Raw genomic sequence first — 16674 nt, forward strand, 5'->3', positions numbered from 1 at the left:
TCAATAGCTCACTGAAGGCTGGCACCCTTTGGTTGCTGCACTGCAGAGACAGACAAGGGCACGACCTAACGCCCTGATGTCAGACTTGAACCCCAAGTTTTCTGGGCCAGAGAGGGCAGTGTTGCCAATAGATCTGTGAACCAACAGCTTGTTGTGTGCTCAAACCCCAGTGGCTCCAACGCTGGGGGCAAACTGACTTCAGATGTTTTTACAAACACACTTAAGAGGAAGTTGAGCAGAGCGGCTGGCTGACTGTGGGGGGGTATTTTAAACTGTATCTATTTCCAGGTCTGAGGCAGTCAATATTTTCGCAAACTGAACTCCCTTTCTGCCTAACTAAACTGCCATTCGGCTTCCCATCCAGGGCAACAAACCAAGAAAATACAGCAAGGAGGGGGGGTGCTAGCGGAACAGGCTGTTAACATGTTCCAGTGTTTTATCACTGGACATGGTCTAATCACTGTTCCAAACCAAGAAGCTGTCCAGGCCATTAAAATTCAGCATTTAGTAATTTCGGAGGAGGTCAGCCAAGACAGGCATTTCCATGCAAAATATTTTTATACTTACAAGAAAACCAAACAGCAGTTTGAGCCTTAGTGCTGGTGGCTCATTGCACAACTCTTCTTATCACAGCAGATCACTCCAGCCCTCATTTCGGTCTGACAGCTGTCCAGGTACTTAGCCCCCCCAGTAATGCTTTCTTCGGATTAGCCCCCAGACCCTCTTTCTGCGGGAAGTGCCTGAGGCAGGAATGTGAGCTCTAAGGGACAGGAAATGCAGCTGCTGCTGGGAGAGAGCTCTAGCTAGCTAAAGCCGGGGTTTTACACACAGAGCTTGTCCTGGCTAGAGAAAACGAAGCTGGTGACATCCCTTTCTCTACGTGTGGCTCCCATCGTTCTGCAATTCTTTGCCTCTTGGGGGCAAAACATTTCTGAGGCTATCTGCACACTGGACCACTTTTCTGGCCAATGTGACCGAAGGGGAATAATAAACACTGCCTTGATATTAAAGGAAAGGAAAAAAATTCTCTGGACTGATGCCCTGTGGACTGAGGCCATGTGTAATGAAGGCCAGAAAGCACATCATCACATGGCTGAGGATCCTAGCAAAGGGAACCAATAAAACAGTAAGTCAGGCTACGTCTACACTGCAGTTAGCCCACGTGACTGGCACTGGGAATGGGTGGTGGAGGCACCCAGGGTGCACTATGCCTCAAACACAGCGCTCCTGGGAGTGAAGTCGCTGCTACGCCCTTTAAAAGGGTGCAGCATATATTCCCCCACCTGAAGCCAGCTCCTCTCATTGCCCCGCCGTGGCAGTGGAACCGGTCTCTGCTCATCCCCTCTGGAGAGCCCGGCCCCAGTGAAGGCACAAACTTAGAGCAGACCCTGCACAGAGGACTAGGACTGCACGCTTTCTCTTCCCCGACTCGCACACCAACCAGGGCAGGGCGTGATCTAGCATGGGGGTGGGGATACAAACAGCCAGGCACATGTCTGTAGTCCCCTCCAACCCAAAATGCTTTGGAACAACGAAGAGCCAAGCCTACTCTGCCAGCAGATTGAGCCTATGGTCCCAGGGAAGCTAGGCAGTTCAAAGTTTTAGGCAGCACAGACAGATTTGGTAAGGCCTGTACTTGTCAGCTGCGGAACAGCCCAGGAAAACCCACACAAATATCCAGTGTTCCCGAGAAGCAGGGTTAACTATCGGGATCTCTGAAGAACGGTGGATGTTTTCCTGAACTCAGTTTTTTTTTCTTTCCAGTTTGTCTTAGGAGGAGGGATTTTTGTTGGGTTTTTTTTCCTTACTAAAACACATCTCCCGCTCCCACACCGCACACCCCTTTTAGACTTGAGCAGCCTCCAGAGGTGAAATGCTGAGTTAGGTATCGGCTTCCAGGAAAGGAGGTGCCTTTGATGAATACCGAATCTACAGACTTCAATCGTTTCAGTGAACTCCATACTTTTAATAAGTTAGTTCTGTGGAAAACCTTAGTAACTCAGTGATGAATCAAGCCTATAAACACCTCTGTTCATCAAAGCACCAAAACAAAACAAAAAATCTATCACTGCAACTCTTGAATACTGACTTCTCCCTACCCGTTCTCATCAGAAGCCAGAATTTCTCCTTCATACCATTCACTAATTTCAAAGGTCATAAATTAGTTATCTCTAGCATTCAGCAAGTCTTTTTAAAAAGCAAATCACACAGAGAGAGAAAAAAGTCAAGTTCAAGCAAAGATGTCCCATCAGATATGTACTGTTTAAAACACACAACGGGAGTTACATCAAACATGTTTTTACTACCTAGAAAGTCATATCCAGTTCCTAACAAGAAGCAAGATTGTAATGTTTTGGCTAGAAAGACTAAATTAATTTATTTTTAAATAACTTGTTTATTTTCTGAGATTTCCTTTTTAAGTGTGATGCATAGCAGCTTGGAGAAATAAGGGCTATGATTATTCTGTGATTCAAGGTCAAACATCATAACTACTCAATGAAACAGAGACAAAAACACACTTTATCTGGATGTTGTACTTACTCAGAGAACTTCTACATGGAAAACATTCTTGCTAAGTATTAAAACACGCTTCCAATTCCAGGTAAGGGGAAAAGGAGGGGCAACTTTTGTGTTTCTTCTAAAATAAGCAGTGAACCTTCACCTCAATAAGTTACTCATAAGGGAATGGCGGTCCCCGAATATTGCCCATATCAGATATTTCACCTATCTGAGCCAATGTCTTTTTGATTAGACAAATGAGCTCGATTGAAAGACAAGATGCTCTTGGAGTTATTGTTTCCGGCTGTCTCCAAACTCAAGACAGCCATCTCTGCACCAATTCACATTGAGTTCATGTTTGGAAGACTAGAGCATTTATTTCTTCGTAAATCACAGCTGGGATTCTGCGGCACAACGGTGCAGCAGTTTTAAAATGATCTGGAATTAGGTGGCAAGGTACACGATTTCATTCTACATGGTCCCTGGGCATCCCATGGAAGTCGACGGGAGCTGTAGATACATGTCTGAATCACTCACTGAGGCACCAGGCACTGTGACTGACCCTGTGGGGGGAGGGGTGTCTCTGGTTGCTTGCCTGGATCGGAAGACGTCTACACTGATCTTTCTCAGAGATGCAGCTTCACTCTAGCGTCTCTTGCCTTCTGAGCACACGTCGAGAGGATTTGCACACTGAACTTCTCCTACACATAAGAGTGCCCATTATTTATGGCATTGCTGTGTCGAGGATGGACTAATCCTGAACCCTAGAGACTTAATTTCGGCCGGTGTGGACCTACGAACAGGGGAGTCTACGCCCTGCACAAGAGGGTGAGGGAAATAGCTAGGCTTTTTTAAACCAATGGATTAAATAAAATGTAACCAAACGAATCTAGGTAAATAATAATCAACTAACAGTAACTCGGAGGCTGTGGGGTTCTGCCTCCCAGTCACCATTGCTAGCAAGGAACTGAGCGGTGTTGAGGCTGCTCCTCTCTTTATAACCTAAGATGCAGGTGTGGCCCCCAACAGACACTGTTATTCAAAAAGCACCCAGTCGCACATGCACACCTACTGTGGAATCTGTGTGAAAATCTGTCGGAGAACTATTTTAACCGTACTTTGGCCCCAGGGTACAAAGGACTGATTAAATAACCTCCTCCAGACAGGGAAAGGGTCTTTTAGTTACCTGTAAAGCACCATGCATGGCTACTGTATGGCATTCGGAGAGTGCTGGGGGAAACAAGATGCCCTGTGGGCATGGCCTCTACAATATACAGGTCCATGCCATGGTCTTCCTCCAGGTGCCTCTCTCTGCTGCACTAAAACAAAGGTGGGAAGAATGTTACTCTGGGCTTAGTTCCCTTCCAGCCGTTCGGCAAGCGCAGTCTCTGCATACCTGACATTGTGATGTCACAGCCAGGGAAATTTTCCCTCATCCCAGCCTGGAAAATGCCCTTCTCGGGAAGCCAATATGATTATGTGATTACTGCCTTTCGCCATGTAAAAGGCAGACGATCTGAGAACAATAAACTTTACTTGTTGTTACCGAGAGCTGGAGAGTTAATTGTCCTTTCATTACATACGAGTATTTTACTGCATCCATGGTGGAATACTCTGTTAGTCCCACACCTTCTACATGATTATTTCGAAAAGGCACCACCTTCCATTGGCGACTAACCTGGCTCAATTCAGGTTTATTTCCAAGAGCTGAAGGCTGCAGTAAGGCCCATAACCAGGCAGGCTTTTTAATGAACAGGTGTAACTCACCTTAGAAATTCTTCTGCAATTGCTGATCTGTTGGCTGAATTTCTTCTCCATTCAGACGCCTGACACTAAGGCCTACATTTCCCACGTGACCTCAACCCAGGCTCTGATCCTGCTCGCACTGAAATCAATGGGAATTTTCTCACGGACTTCAATCCGAGGAGGCCTTAAATGTTCATCTGCAAATACTGTGTGAAAAGTGACACGCATGTACAAACGACTGCAGACACAAATGCAGGGTTAATTTTTTTTTTTTTGCGATTGCAATATTGTATTGCAATATTTAAATGTAGTAACTGTTCACAGGAATTATCTTCTGCAGCCTGCAGATTACAGGGCATATGACATTCAACTTCCTCTTGGGAGCTTTTCCTTCCATTTGCAAATCATATACCAGGTTATATTCCTTAAATCCATGGTTCTGGACAATGTTTTCACCGCACATTAACTTGGTGCTAATGGACCATCCTTTATTATATTATTTTCCTTATTCCTACACGAATATAACGGACTCTCTTTCTGTGTGACTAAAAGCCAATCAAGCTGCATACTCTGCTGTTGGTTTTTTAGCCTTCCCTTAGAAAACAAATTTCATTCATAAAGTTGTCATCTAGGCCACCTACGGAGGTAGGGACAATTCTAAATCCAGTCCAGATGCACATCGGTATCTTCATTTAAACCTGTTGGTTTTTGGTGTATTTAATGTCGATCCAGAAAGACTTTAAACTTTGGCTGTAAAATAAACTACAACACCTGGATTTCCCTGCCACCTGCATGTTCCAAAATATTAATCATGCCATACCACAGACTTTCCCTAACTTTCCTTTTAAAGATTAATTAGTTATCTGAACAGTGATTCACCTTGTTGTATGCAAGGGATGGCTTTGATGTCAATTCCAGACATGGTAAAAAGTTTCGTATTAACAAAAACAAAGTGAAGGTAACGTTACTGTTTTGGGTTGGGTTTTTTTCAACTCACTGGGAAATGGCATTGCTCAATCGTGCTCTGTAATTTTAATTTAAAGGTTTATAGAGCTGTATGGGCAACTGGGGAAAGAAGCCAAGAATTATTTTCTAAAGTAAACTGGAAAATAGATGCACTTTATTTCCCGTTGGCAAACTAGGACTATGGAGGAAAAATATTTAATATAAAAACATCTGACAAAGCACCTCCAGGATGTATTTTTTTGCATCAAAGAAGTAGCTCTTGGCAATGAACACACTACCCTGACAAGAAAACTTTTTAGCCGAGCTCTGATTGTTATAGACTGCTCAGAGTGCGGAGACATGCCAACTAAGATGAAGTAAAATATGAAAGAAAAAAGAAAACATTGCAGGCCCAAATAAACATCTGTCTGCGATTAACCTGGATGCACACATATGCATTTGCTTCTGCAAAATGAATTTGTGCCTTTTTTTTTAAATGACCTATAATTTTACTGTTTAAGACTCTGATCCTGCAGACGACAAAGCACGTGCAGACCGCCCAGTTGCATCGAGGCCCAATTCAATCAAAGGGCCCCAGAGCACAGCAGTCTGCTGTATATGGTAAATTACAGGATCAAGGCCTAACTCAGGGAGCAGTGCCTGTGGCCTACACAGAGTAATGGAGAGTCTGGTGCAAAGTATGATTTCATCTACTGCCACAATCCCCAAAAGCAGAGGAAAACAACTGCAAGAGGAGGAAGCTGCACTCCCACGTTAGCAGGGACCACTACAGAAACAAATGTTTCACTCACAACAAGAAATTCCCTAAAATAATATCAGGTTTTTCTATTAACAGATAATTTCACAATCTCTCTTCAAACCTGGAAAGGTTAATGTTTGCCCAGTTTCCACACACATCCGCTTCACATATTTATAGGCTTTTTTCTTTTCATACTCCTAACACAGAAGATCTTCATAAATTTCCTTCTTAGCACAAAGCTTGGCAGTCTTTTTTTTGGGGGGGTAGAGGGTTGGACAGTGGGTATTCATTTCTCCAGTCCGTTGGGCCTCAAAATATGTTCTCTTACATTTATCCTAAATGCTTGCTGAAAGCAAAAAATATCATGCCCTTGCTTTGTGCTAAGGGAATTGCTCAGTATTCTTTTGAGTTGTAATTCAGGGTGTATTCCCTCTTGACCACTAGAATAATTCCATTTCTACAGCCTCCCAACTTCTGCTGTCCCATTCACACATCCACCGAAGTGTCATCCCCATCATCAAACAAATGCCCTGGCTTTCCAGCCATTGACAGGGCCCTCCATGGATTTCCTCCAAGTTGCCTCATAGCCAATCTCTCTCTATTCCATTCCTTATTCCTCTGCTAGGTTAGTGTTTGCCTCCCCTCTCTGTCCCTTCCCGTTCGTGTGGAGTGAATAATGTGTAACAAACCATTTATTTGACAAATCTCCCCTCTTTCTATTTGTGAGCCATCTGCAAACAGAGCTGTATTTTCTAGACTCTCTTCCTTATTCAAAGTGTTCGTTAATTTCCACAACTAATTCTTTGTCTGTTGCGAGCATTTGACATTGGAGCTGCTGAGAGTGGAGGCAAGGAGGCCACATGGTGGAGTTTCTGCTGCCTCACTGGAGACCATGACCCTCTAAAAAAGGATGTCGTGAATATCCACGATCCCGAAGCTGAAATCTGCTTTTCACGGACATTCTCACGGGACTGACTTAACCGTCACCGTTTCAGATACACATTCCTGCCAGCACACTCATTCACTAGAACGTCTATGGGAAGCAAACTTAGCAGGGGTGTGAACGCAGCCGAAGTGAATAATTTAAAAATCTGGAAGAACATGTGCAGAAAATTTTTTGCTGCATTTACCTGCTCTGTTCCTACAAAATCTGCTACTGTTAACGCAAGAGCTTTCTCCTTTTCAGCTCCTGACATCTGCAGCTGCTTTCCTGTCTATCTCCCTATCTGCCGCCGCTCCAGTTCATTACAATTCTCAGCCCATAACTCATCTTTTCTCCCATTCTTGTAACTCTTAACTCCCCACCACCACCACCTTTGCTTTTACGTATTATTTAACTCTAAATAGCTTTGATGTACTGTGCTTGAATCTGCAAGGTGCTTAGTGTCTCCTGAGTCGGAATATTAGCTCCAGCAGTCCATATAAGAACAGTGACTCCAATCAGGGCTTGAGGGAGGGCAACATTTTACGAGACTGGGCCCACAGATTATGCAGGATGGCATAGTACAAACTAAAACAGAACTGCATTGGCTCTGTATACCTCATCACATATGCACATGCACCCACAGCCAACGTAAGGGAATAAAGTTTCCCTTTGGACAATATTGACACACAGGGTTAGAACTCTGCAGCAGCAAACACGATTTTCAAAGGAATTTCTGTAAGCACAATAGACTTTCTGCACAAAGATTTATACAACCCCCCGATTAAGAGAGAAATAATGAGCAGGCACATAGTGACACATGAGACACGTTGTGGTGACTAGCTGCTCATCTGGAGGAAAAAGGGCTTCACAGACACTTGGCACTGACTCTTGCCTGGAGCTGGGTACTGCACATTATTCACTCAACATTTTCAGTGGAGGCACGCAGACCAATCCCAGTCCGGCACAGTGTATGCGCACTGGGTTACATTCACTCCAGAGCACCACTTAAGTCTCATGGCCCCCTGCACAGGAGTGAATTTCACCCATTGTTACTACAAAGCTGATGCCAGCCTGTTTCTCCATCTAATATTTATGCCCTTCTACTGTTGTGCCAAAGGAATCTAACATCCTAAGCCCTCTGCTTGCTCCTGAAGCCCCTGAAGGACAGCTGAGTACGCCAGGCTTTAGTCTGCCATGAATAATATCACAGACAATAATATTTTGCACCTTTCCCCCAAGCAGATCAATATGCTTTCGAATCATTAATGAACATGAGGTCCCTGTGAAGTATGTTATTAGCCCCATTTTATAGATGGAGAAACAAAGGCACAGAAAAGCGAAAGGGAATTTGTGAGTCACTGACCCTGCCAGGAATAAAAACCAGGAGTCCTGACTCACAACCCATGGGTCTACCCACTAGATGACATCCCCTAGCCCGGGCAGGCAAATTAAAGCCGCTAAGGGACTGATATTCCAGAAAACCCAAGCACCACAATCCAGTGAACTGGGCTCAGAACCTTTGAATGGGAATCTTCATATTGAGAGGACGTAGGTGACAATGCTCGGCTCCTAGGAGTGGGGGGCGTTACTTGGAAAGAAGGGTGAAGCTAGGGGCACATCACCACGCTGACTAGCTTTGAGCCCATTCAAAGGACAATCTGTCTCCACTGAAAGCCAGGGGAAGAAGAGGGATTTGGTCCGTACTCAGAGTAAGCTCTTCAGAGGTGCCTGAGCATTTGTAACTCCTGCTGAAGGTCCTCGAAGCGACAGATGCTCAGCACCTTTCAGGATTTGGGCCACCGGGGACTTAGTCTGATGAAGGAATGAGAACTGAGTGACAGACCGAGCCGTCAGGAAGTCAGATTTGCGGCTGAAATCCTAGAGATGCAAACTTCTAAAAGAAGGGGACTGGAAAGCTACAGCCACACCCCCAACACAGCCACTACTCTTCCTCCTGTAGATAGCACAGAAGTGTCCAAAGACTCCGGGAGGACTTGACATCCCGGCTACACCAGAACTCAGGGTCACAGTTCACATTCATTTATTGCAGCTGGTTAGCTGGACAGACATTTGCGCTGATGTACAGCCTGCTGTGTGCTTGGGAGTGGAGAGTAACGAAATGACGGGCGATGGGGTCTATTTCATGAGCTTTAAAAAATGGGCCGTGCAGGAGAAGGCATCCCACAGTGCCCAGGGACATAGGGAAGGGGAGAAAATTCCATTGCCCCATGGACCATCCTACACAGCGCCTACTGCACGGTTCCCTCTGCTTCAGCATGGCCCCGCAGTAAAGAGCCAATTTCCACAACAGCTCAGACCGCTGCACGCCAGGCAAGTCTAACGGGTACAGCTGCTTCTTGGCCTTTCCTACAGGAGCCAAGGGTCTGGGGGGGAAATTACTACAAATGTTCCATCAATGCTGAGTCACGTGGTTGAGGTTTTTATTGTGGGCTGTTGGTGCTTTTTGCCCTTTGAACTAGCACCTCCCCCCCAATGGTCTACAGGCCCCAGCTTCTCCCCACAGGACTGCAAGGATCCAGGAGCGTGCGGCACTGCGGCTCCAGTCTGGAGGTTTCCTCTCTGCCGTCAGGTAGGGTGTGATGCCGCTCGGCTCCATGCAGTGTTGCATGCACAAGTGCAAGGTAAATAGTAGCAAGCGGGGCATTAATGAGAGTGCTGCTGCATGGCTGCCTAGCTCCCCATGCCTCGCAGCAGGAGAGCAGGCGCGGCAGGGCGAGGGGAAGCCTGGCTATGAGCTTCACTGACATGAGAGAACAGCACTAGGTGTCACCCCAGCCCGTTCCGCCCTTTGACTTGAGAGTTAGGGAGTGGGCAAGCTGAGGGTTGGAGACGAACTTCTGCCGAGTACAGAAGGTTGCACGTGGTAGGGTTGGACTTCACTTGTCTTCATACTGAGCATCCGCTCAGACGTGCACTGCAGCAAACACACCCTGCCGTACATCGCACGACGACTCCCAGAATCCAGGCCTGCAGCTGGGGACTGCTCGCACGGAGCGGTTCCAGCAACACTCGAGTCCTTCTCACCAACGTTTCGACCGGGCCAACCACACGCCCATTGTCATGACTGAGCTACATGTTGCTCGCCATGGGCGTGCGTCCATGAGTCTGTGTGCAGATGAGTTGATTCTGAAAAGGGCTGAGCGCTCTGGTCCTGATCCAAGAAGGCATTTAAGCATTTGCTTAACTTAAGCATGTGTACAAATCTCACTGATGTGCTCAGAGCATTGCAGGGTCAGCATCCCCTCCAGCCCTCTTCAGCACAGACCCATAACAACCAGCCGTAATAATACACAGCAGGGGAAATAAATCCAGTGAGGAAAATATGTGACCTCTCTTTATACTCCCTAACCCTAAATCTGCTGCTGCTTGAACTCAGAGACTGGAGACTTTGGAACCAAACATTTGTATTTGCCTTTTCTCAGCAATCTTAATCTTCAAAACCTGTCATATCTTATCAAGAAACCAAAAGCAGCAGCCCAGGCTCCAGACTCTGGGCTGCTTTCTCATGGGAAGGTATGCTTGGCACAGGGTTATCCCAGAATAAAAGATTTACTTCAGTGACCAAAATGTTTTAAGCCCTAGCTGAGGGAGGGTCCAGGGATTCCACTGTTGTGCGTATTTGCACTGAACAAACATGTTAACATTTTGCACAATACATTTAAGAAGATTTCTTTATAGTTTGATAAATGTCTGGTTTTTTTCCAGTGCAATCTTAAGAAGGCTTTTGATCAAGAATAAAGATGAGATTTGTTTTTGGGTTCCCTTTGCCAGGCTATGATGAAGCCACCCCTACTTTGCAATTTTTATAGTGCATTTGCTGGTTCATTAAAGACTTTTCCAGAGTCCTAGGATCAATACTGAGTTCATGAAAATAAGGTCAAGTTCAAAAGCCAGAGGGGTTTGGTTTTGTTTTACAGAGATAACCATTTGACTTCTTGCTAAAACTTCCTGGCTAGAAGTTCATCAGCTAAACTAACAACAGTGAAGAATGGATCTCTTTGTTACCCAGAAACTGAATTTTGTGGTTTTTTAGTAGGAAAAGCATTTTTGGTGATCAAAGCTAAAGTAATAAATAGTAGTGGCTTGATGCTAGATCCAAAGTTTTCTTATTTTTGGAACAGGAGTTAAATGCACACTTCAGTTCCTTAGATACACAGAGAAGGCACGGCAGACACAAGTTTTATATGTCATTGCATATATGTAAGTTACAACGGAAACTAAAAAGACCAAAATACCGCACTTGCATTGTTCTAAGTTACATTTTTCACTTCCCAGCTGACAACACGCACGGGTTAACTTCAATGAAATTCCTATCCTCTGTCTGTAATCATGGCCACTGAGGGAAAATAAATCACCTAGCTCCAGACTCTTATTAAGAGTTGCCCCATTTGAAACTACGCCGTGGGAGAGAAGGTATCCAATTTCAGTGCAACCCTGGTCACATGTTATCATGTTGTTCAAGTAAAAGTTAAAATATCTCTTCTACTGCAGAAAACCTTCCAGATGCCCTACTCAGGTAAAACAGAAACTAAAAACACACCATTCATAGGAACTCTGTTTCTAAAACTCTGCTGATGCAATTAATGGCTATTATCACGTTGCCATAAAAGCTAGGGACATCCGAAGCATTATGAATGTGTACATAGCACTAGGAATCTTGGTTAGTAATTGCAAACACATATTTATTACAGTGCAACGCAAAACAATCCAACTCTCCACTATCAAGACAGTTTTCTCCTGCTATGGACAATTGGCATCAGACACGTTGGATTCAGTACGCAGAAACACCAAGACAGATTGAACTGTGTCAAAAGAATCCTCGAGGGCAATGATAATGAAAAATACATAAGGGAGAAGAGCTTTAAATTATTATTGCGCTACAGTGCCAACCAACACCGTGTAAACCTCTTCAAAATGCCGTGTAGCATGGAACCATTTAAACATCCTAAGAAATCCACCCAACGCCTGCGATAAACTCTTTGACATGGGCAGAGAGGGGATCTCCTGACACTATTATAAAGGGAGTAGCAACTCAACTGATATTTTGATCATTCAGTCCCCTAGGGGGAGCCGCAATTCTCTGCTGATCTTAAGCATGTCTGTAAACCCAATAATCAGTAAAATGGGGATTAAGAAAACTAAGAACAGGAAAGCTCATACTTTCTGTCATATTTAAAAACTGAGCCTTCCCAATCTGTGCTCGCCTTGTCACTGAACTAAACCAACACGGCTAATCTCTAATTACTGCACTCCATGGGAGTTGTAGGAACAGCCGCTACCACGACGAATGAAAAGTAACTGCTCCCAGAAGCCTAGAATTCAGAGATGTAATTGTGGACCAACAACAAGTAGATATGATAGAACAATACTACCTGGCCAAGGAGCCCTAAGAAGTAGAGCAGCAGCTCCCGGACTTTATTGGTTCATGAACCACTGTCTAAAAAACTGCTGTGAAGTGAATGGCTGGAACATCAAACTCACACGCCACCGCTTGGGACTAGCAAACTAGTCCTGCACTAGAGAACATACTGCGAGGGGCAGTCTCACACTGGCAGAGGAATGGGCAAGTTGACCTAATGGACATGAATTCTGTGTGTCGCATCCTTCACTAGCGGGGCCTCTGAACTTAACTGGGAGCGTTCCAGACGGGAAAATCCTGCGTGCTGCAATCCTGCCTTGGGAAAAAGAAAGAAAGAGACTTCCTCTACCAGCGAGGACAGGGTCAGCACGCAGTGGGCTCCATTTTGGGAGAGGAGCTGAGATTGCTTTGGGGGAGCTCTGTCCATACCAGGAGCTGCTGCTAGGAAGCCAGAAGCTGCTGCTGAGAGCCGGGCTGGGGCTGTGATCAAAGCAGAGAGCCTCAGAGGTGGTCGGCGGTTTCACTGGAGCCAGGGCAGAGACTGTTGCGATGCCCAGAGCTGACTGAGGTGGGCTGCAGTGAAGGCCCTGTGAGTAACCACCACCCTTGCTTGGGAAAGTACTTGCAAGGGAAGGGGGCACAGCAAAGAGACTTGGCGGGGTTGGCTGAGTCTGTAAAGAGGCAGAGTGGGCTTCTCATTGAGCCGGGGGCCAGGGTTGCTGGCAGTTGGTTAAAACAACTCCAGGCTGCAAAGCAGGTGTGCAGCTTGTTGCCTTGGCTGGCCCGATTCACTGGACCGACCGAGCGCTGTCTCCAGCGTCAAGCTCTTCAAGCGGCCAGGCAAGGAAGGGGTTCGAACTCGGAAACCCAGAGGAGTCTACACTCTGGGGCGGGGTAAATGGTGGCAGTGTCAATGCACGTGAGATAAGTTGAATTGACGACTGTAAACGATATTTGTTGACTGATTTATTGAACGGCCCGCTGCTGATTTCAATGAGCGGTGACACTGAATCTCAGTCTGTTCTGTCATGGTTAAGTAAAGGTGTGTTCGCTTGAATCTAAATGTACATTGTTTATCATTGGTGTTTTTGACTTCGACCCACTGCACAGTTTAGCTTAGTTTATTACTGGGGCTCCCAGCTTGGACAGGGCCTAGCCAGGTGGAGGCACCACCAATTTTATTTTCCTTTACAAGTGAAAGGACTGCAGCCGAGGGCTGGATCGAGGATTCCCACCTACCCAACATCACCACTGGGATACTCAGGATCTCCTTTTCTGTCAACATCAGACGCCTGTGCACACAGGGGCGTGTTGCCTGCTCCTGAGTAACCAGGGGAGGAAAGGGGGGTTACATCTGATTTGTGAGATGCTACAAAAGAATGATCAAAGGATGCTCACTACAGGGGTGAACAGCATCCTGGGTAGAATATGAAGTTTGCCAGCCCTTCCTCCAGCATTTTATCCCTGCTGTCTGAGCTTCACCGTCCACTGTAATATGTCAGTCTTGGCATGAAAACTAGGTCTGAGCCTTACCAACAGTTTCTTCCCACCCTGAACTTACAAGCTGAAAGAATGGTTTGGCCCCCCATTCTACTACAATAAATGGAGTTACACCAGGGATGGATTACATGGGATTGCACCCTGGTGCCTGTCCAAAGCAGCTTGCTATCTAAGTCTCTGAGCCTACCTAATCTTGCCAGTGAGTGTACCTCTGGGCCTACATGAAGCCCCATTAAATTCTGCGGGGTTCTGCACTGGGTGGAGAGCAGCTAGTTCCAGAAGCAGGGCTTATGGGTCTAATTAAGGCAACTCTTGCTCAGCGACTTTGATAGGACTGTATGGGGGAGTAAATTCTGCTCCCCTGAGCAAGGGTTTGCACGCTAGGCCCTGAAACACAACAGTTAATGCAGGATGTGAATGTTCACCGGGGCAGTATATGAAACTACATTAAATCTGAACCTCCCCGTTTGTTCTTTGTATTATGCAATATCTGGAGCTTAGAGACCATTCTTAACTCACCCATCTGTGTCAAGGTTTGAATGGGATCTTCTAGCAGTGGGTGATTTTATCATACAGTCTCCACGACACTGCAGAATAGGAATGGAGTTCCTGCACTAATTCTGAATCTCAGACCATTAACAATATTTTAGTACAGCATGGAGTGTGTGAACATCTCTGCTTGACCAACCAACCTGAATAGCCCATTTGCTTTTTTTCTCTTTTCACCGAGAATCTCACATCTATAAACTATATTTAATGTAGCTTTTCTGCTAAAACAAGCAAGTACAGCTCCAACACAATAACCATTCAACATGTGTTGAGGTGTTAATGTCTGCCAACCTGAGAATTCTCCAGGTGTGATGTTTGGTGAGTTAGTAGCCTCTGTTTCAGTGTAAGACAACGTGGAATCTGAGAGATCTGGAAAATAAAAGGAGAACGTTTAGTACTTTTGTGTCAAAAGCACTATGCGACCACGTACAGACATACTGTGCCACTTTGCCTGCCCACACCTTCCAGAGAGAAAGTGCTGCAGACCCAGGCGGAAAGCAAGTGTTTAACTTTTCTTCTCTGACATGCAAAAATGAAAAGTTTCAATTGCTTCGACCACAAAAATAACTGCAGTTCAGTTGATTAAACAAGTAGAAACTTGGTGCTTACTGGATAAAGTTACGTTAAGCCTCTAAACAATTCATAGTTACTATACTTAATTATCACCATTAAAATTCTTGAAGCTGTTTATTCTTGCTTCTTTCCTTCCTTCCTCTTTGCTGAAGCTAAGGAAAACTTTGTTTTAACAAGTTAGGAGTCCTTGTTATTCTCTCTTGCTTACCCCTTTAATTATGTGCTCAAATGTTTGCTCACCGATTTTTTTCAGTCAAATCTCACTGTTTTCCATACCTGCAGCACAAGTAGCTTCTATAGGGAATTAATTTTGAGCTCATTTTTCCTATGTAATATCAACTTACATGACCAACCCTTTTGTTTTACAAGGTACTCTGTGGATGGACCTCTGCTGTGAACCACTAGCCATGAAACATACGTACTATCCTCCGCTGCAAAAAACGCTATGCACTGCTTCTCAGTGTGAGATTGTGCTGTTGGACACAGCTCTCAGAAAGGGGTGGTGAATGCACTGCATCACCCCAAGTGTAGTAGAAAGGATGCACTGTGATTCAGAAACACCCTGCCAGGATACAACTCCCTCCCTAATTCTCCTAGCTCTGGGGGTCAGTAATTTGCTGCTGGCCCAGACCATTAGGGAATCAAGAAACTTCCCACACCAGCTCAGCTGGCACTTCCAAGCCACCTGCTCCAGGATGTAGAGAGTACCAGGCACACAATACCCATGTGCTCCTGCACAGCCTGGCCCAAGGTCTGAACAGCCTGCACAACGGGTGTAAAGGAGGATCTGATTTCCCATTAGGCCTCTGCAGAGGAGCACAGTCCATGCCATGGTCCAGCTTTTGGCTTTTGTAGGGACTTTGTTGGTTGTTTGGTTTTCTTGTTTGGTTGTTCTGGGTTTTTTTTTTTTTTACAAAGGATCAAAGGCCCGATTCTGCAATCTTACTCAGTCCTTTGGGCCTGACCCTACCTTCCGTATGATCCCATAACTCCTAGTCTGGTGTTCTTGGGTGCACAGAGAATTCAAGAGTGGACCCTCTCTATATCCCTGTGAGATCTCAGAGTAATGTATTTGCCAAGTGTGTCCTTATCTATTTGGCAAATACTGAATGTTTCCGCATCCGCCCTCTCTGTGAGTCTAACAGCTCTGTGATGAACATGTCTCTCTTTGTTTACTTCCTCTTTTGTGAACCAGCATTACTGACCATGAGAAAACTGGAGGAGTAAGATACCACTCAATGTCACTATCACTGGCAAAATCTGACCCATTACCGGGAGAGTCTCACAAAAAAACCACATCAAATTTTCCCCCTCTGAGGTGCACGTATTACTTCCTATTTACCTGGATACCATGAAAGCCAGGGCAGAACTTGGCACAGCATCTACGCAGGGGTATTTTTAAAATTTCCCAGTGACAATATGTGCTTGGAAGGCATTCGCTATTGGATTTTGCCAGTTTTAAAGGAGGATGCATTTTACGCCTAGCCTTGACCAGATTTATTTCAATGATATTTTAAAAAGTCAGAATAATTAAATGGAAAAAGTGAAATTCCATTCAAAAGTTTTACAGTGTCAAGCTTCAAGACCTTGTGTCTCAGTTTAATAAACACTATACTAATAATACTTAGCTCTTCTCTAGCGCTCTTCATCTAGAGATCTTAAAGAACTTTACAATGAAAGTAAGTATAATTATCCCTATTTTACGGGGTGATATGCCCCAGGTGAAAGAGCAGGACAGTGACAGAGCTGGGGACAAAACCCAGCAGTTCTGACTCCCACTCTGGTCTGCCATCCAAT

General features: G+C 45.2%; 1 protein-coding gene across 1 annotated transcript in view; it reads right to left on the minus strand.

Annotated features, from left to right (window-relative positions):
* The window catches only part of SMAD6 (SMAD family member 6), a 79767-nt gene that overhangs the window by 52913 nt on the left and 10180 nt on the right, over positions 1 to 16674 (minus strand). The window contains exon 3 of the mRNA XM_067555527.1: positions 14596 to 14673. Coding sequence (XP_067411628.1) covers positions 14596 to 14673 — 78 coding nt within the window. The remainder of the gene's footprint in view (positions 1 to 14595; positions 14674 to 16674) is intronic.

The sequence above is a fragment of the Emydura macquarii genome, unplaced genomic scaffold (assembly GCF_026122565.2).
Source record: "Emydura macquarii macquarii isolate MOO-44397 ecotype Brisbane River unplaced genomic scaffold, CSIRO-AGI_Emac_v2 contig_1644, whole genome shotgun sequence".
NCBI classification, from domain to species: domain Eukaryota; kingdom Metazoa; phylum Chordata; order Testudines; family Chelidae; genus Emydura; species Emydura macquarii.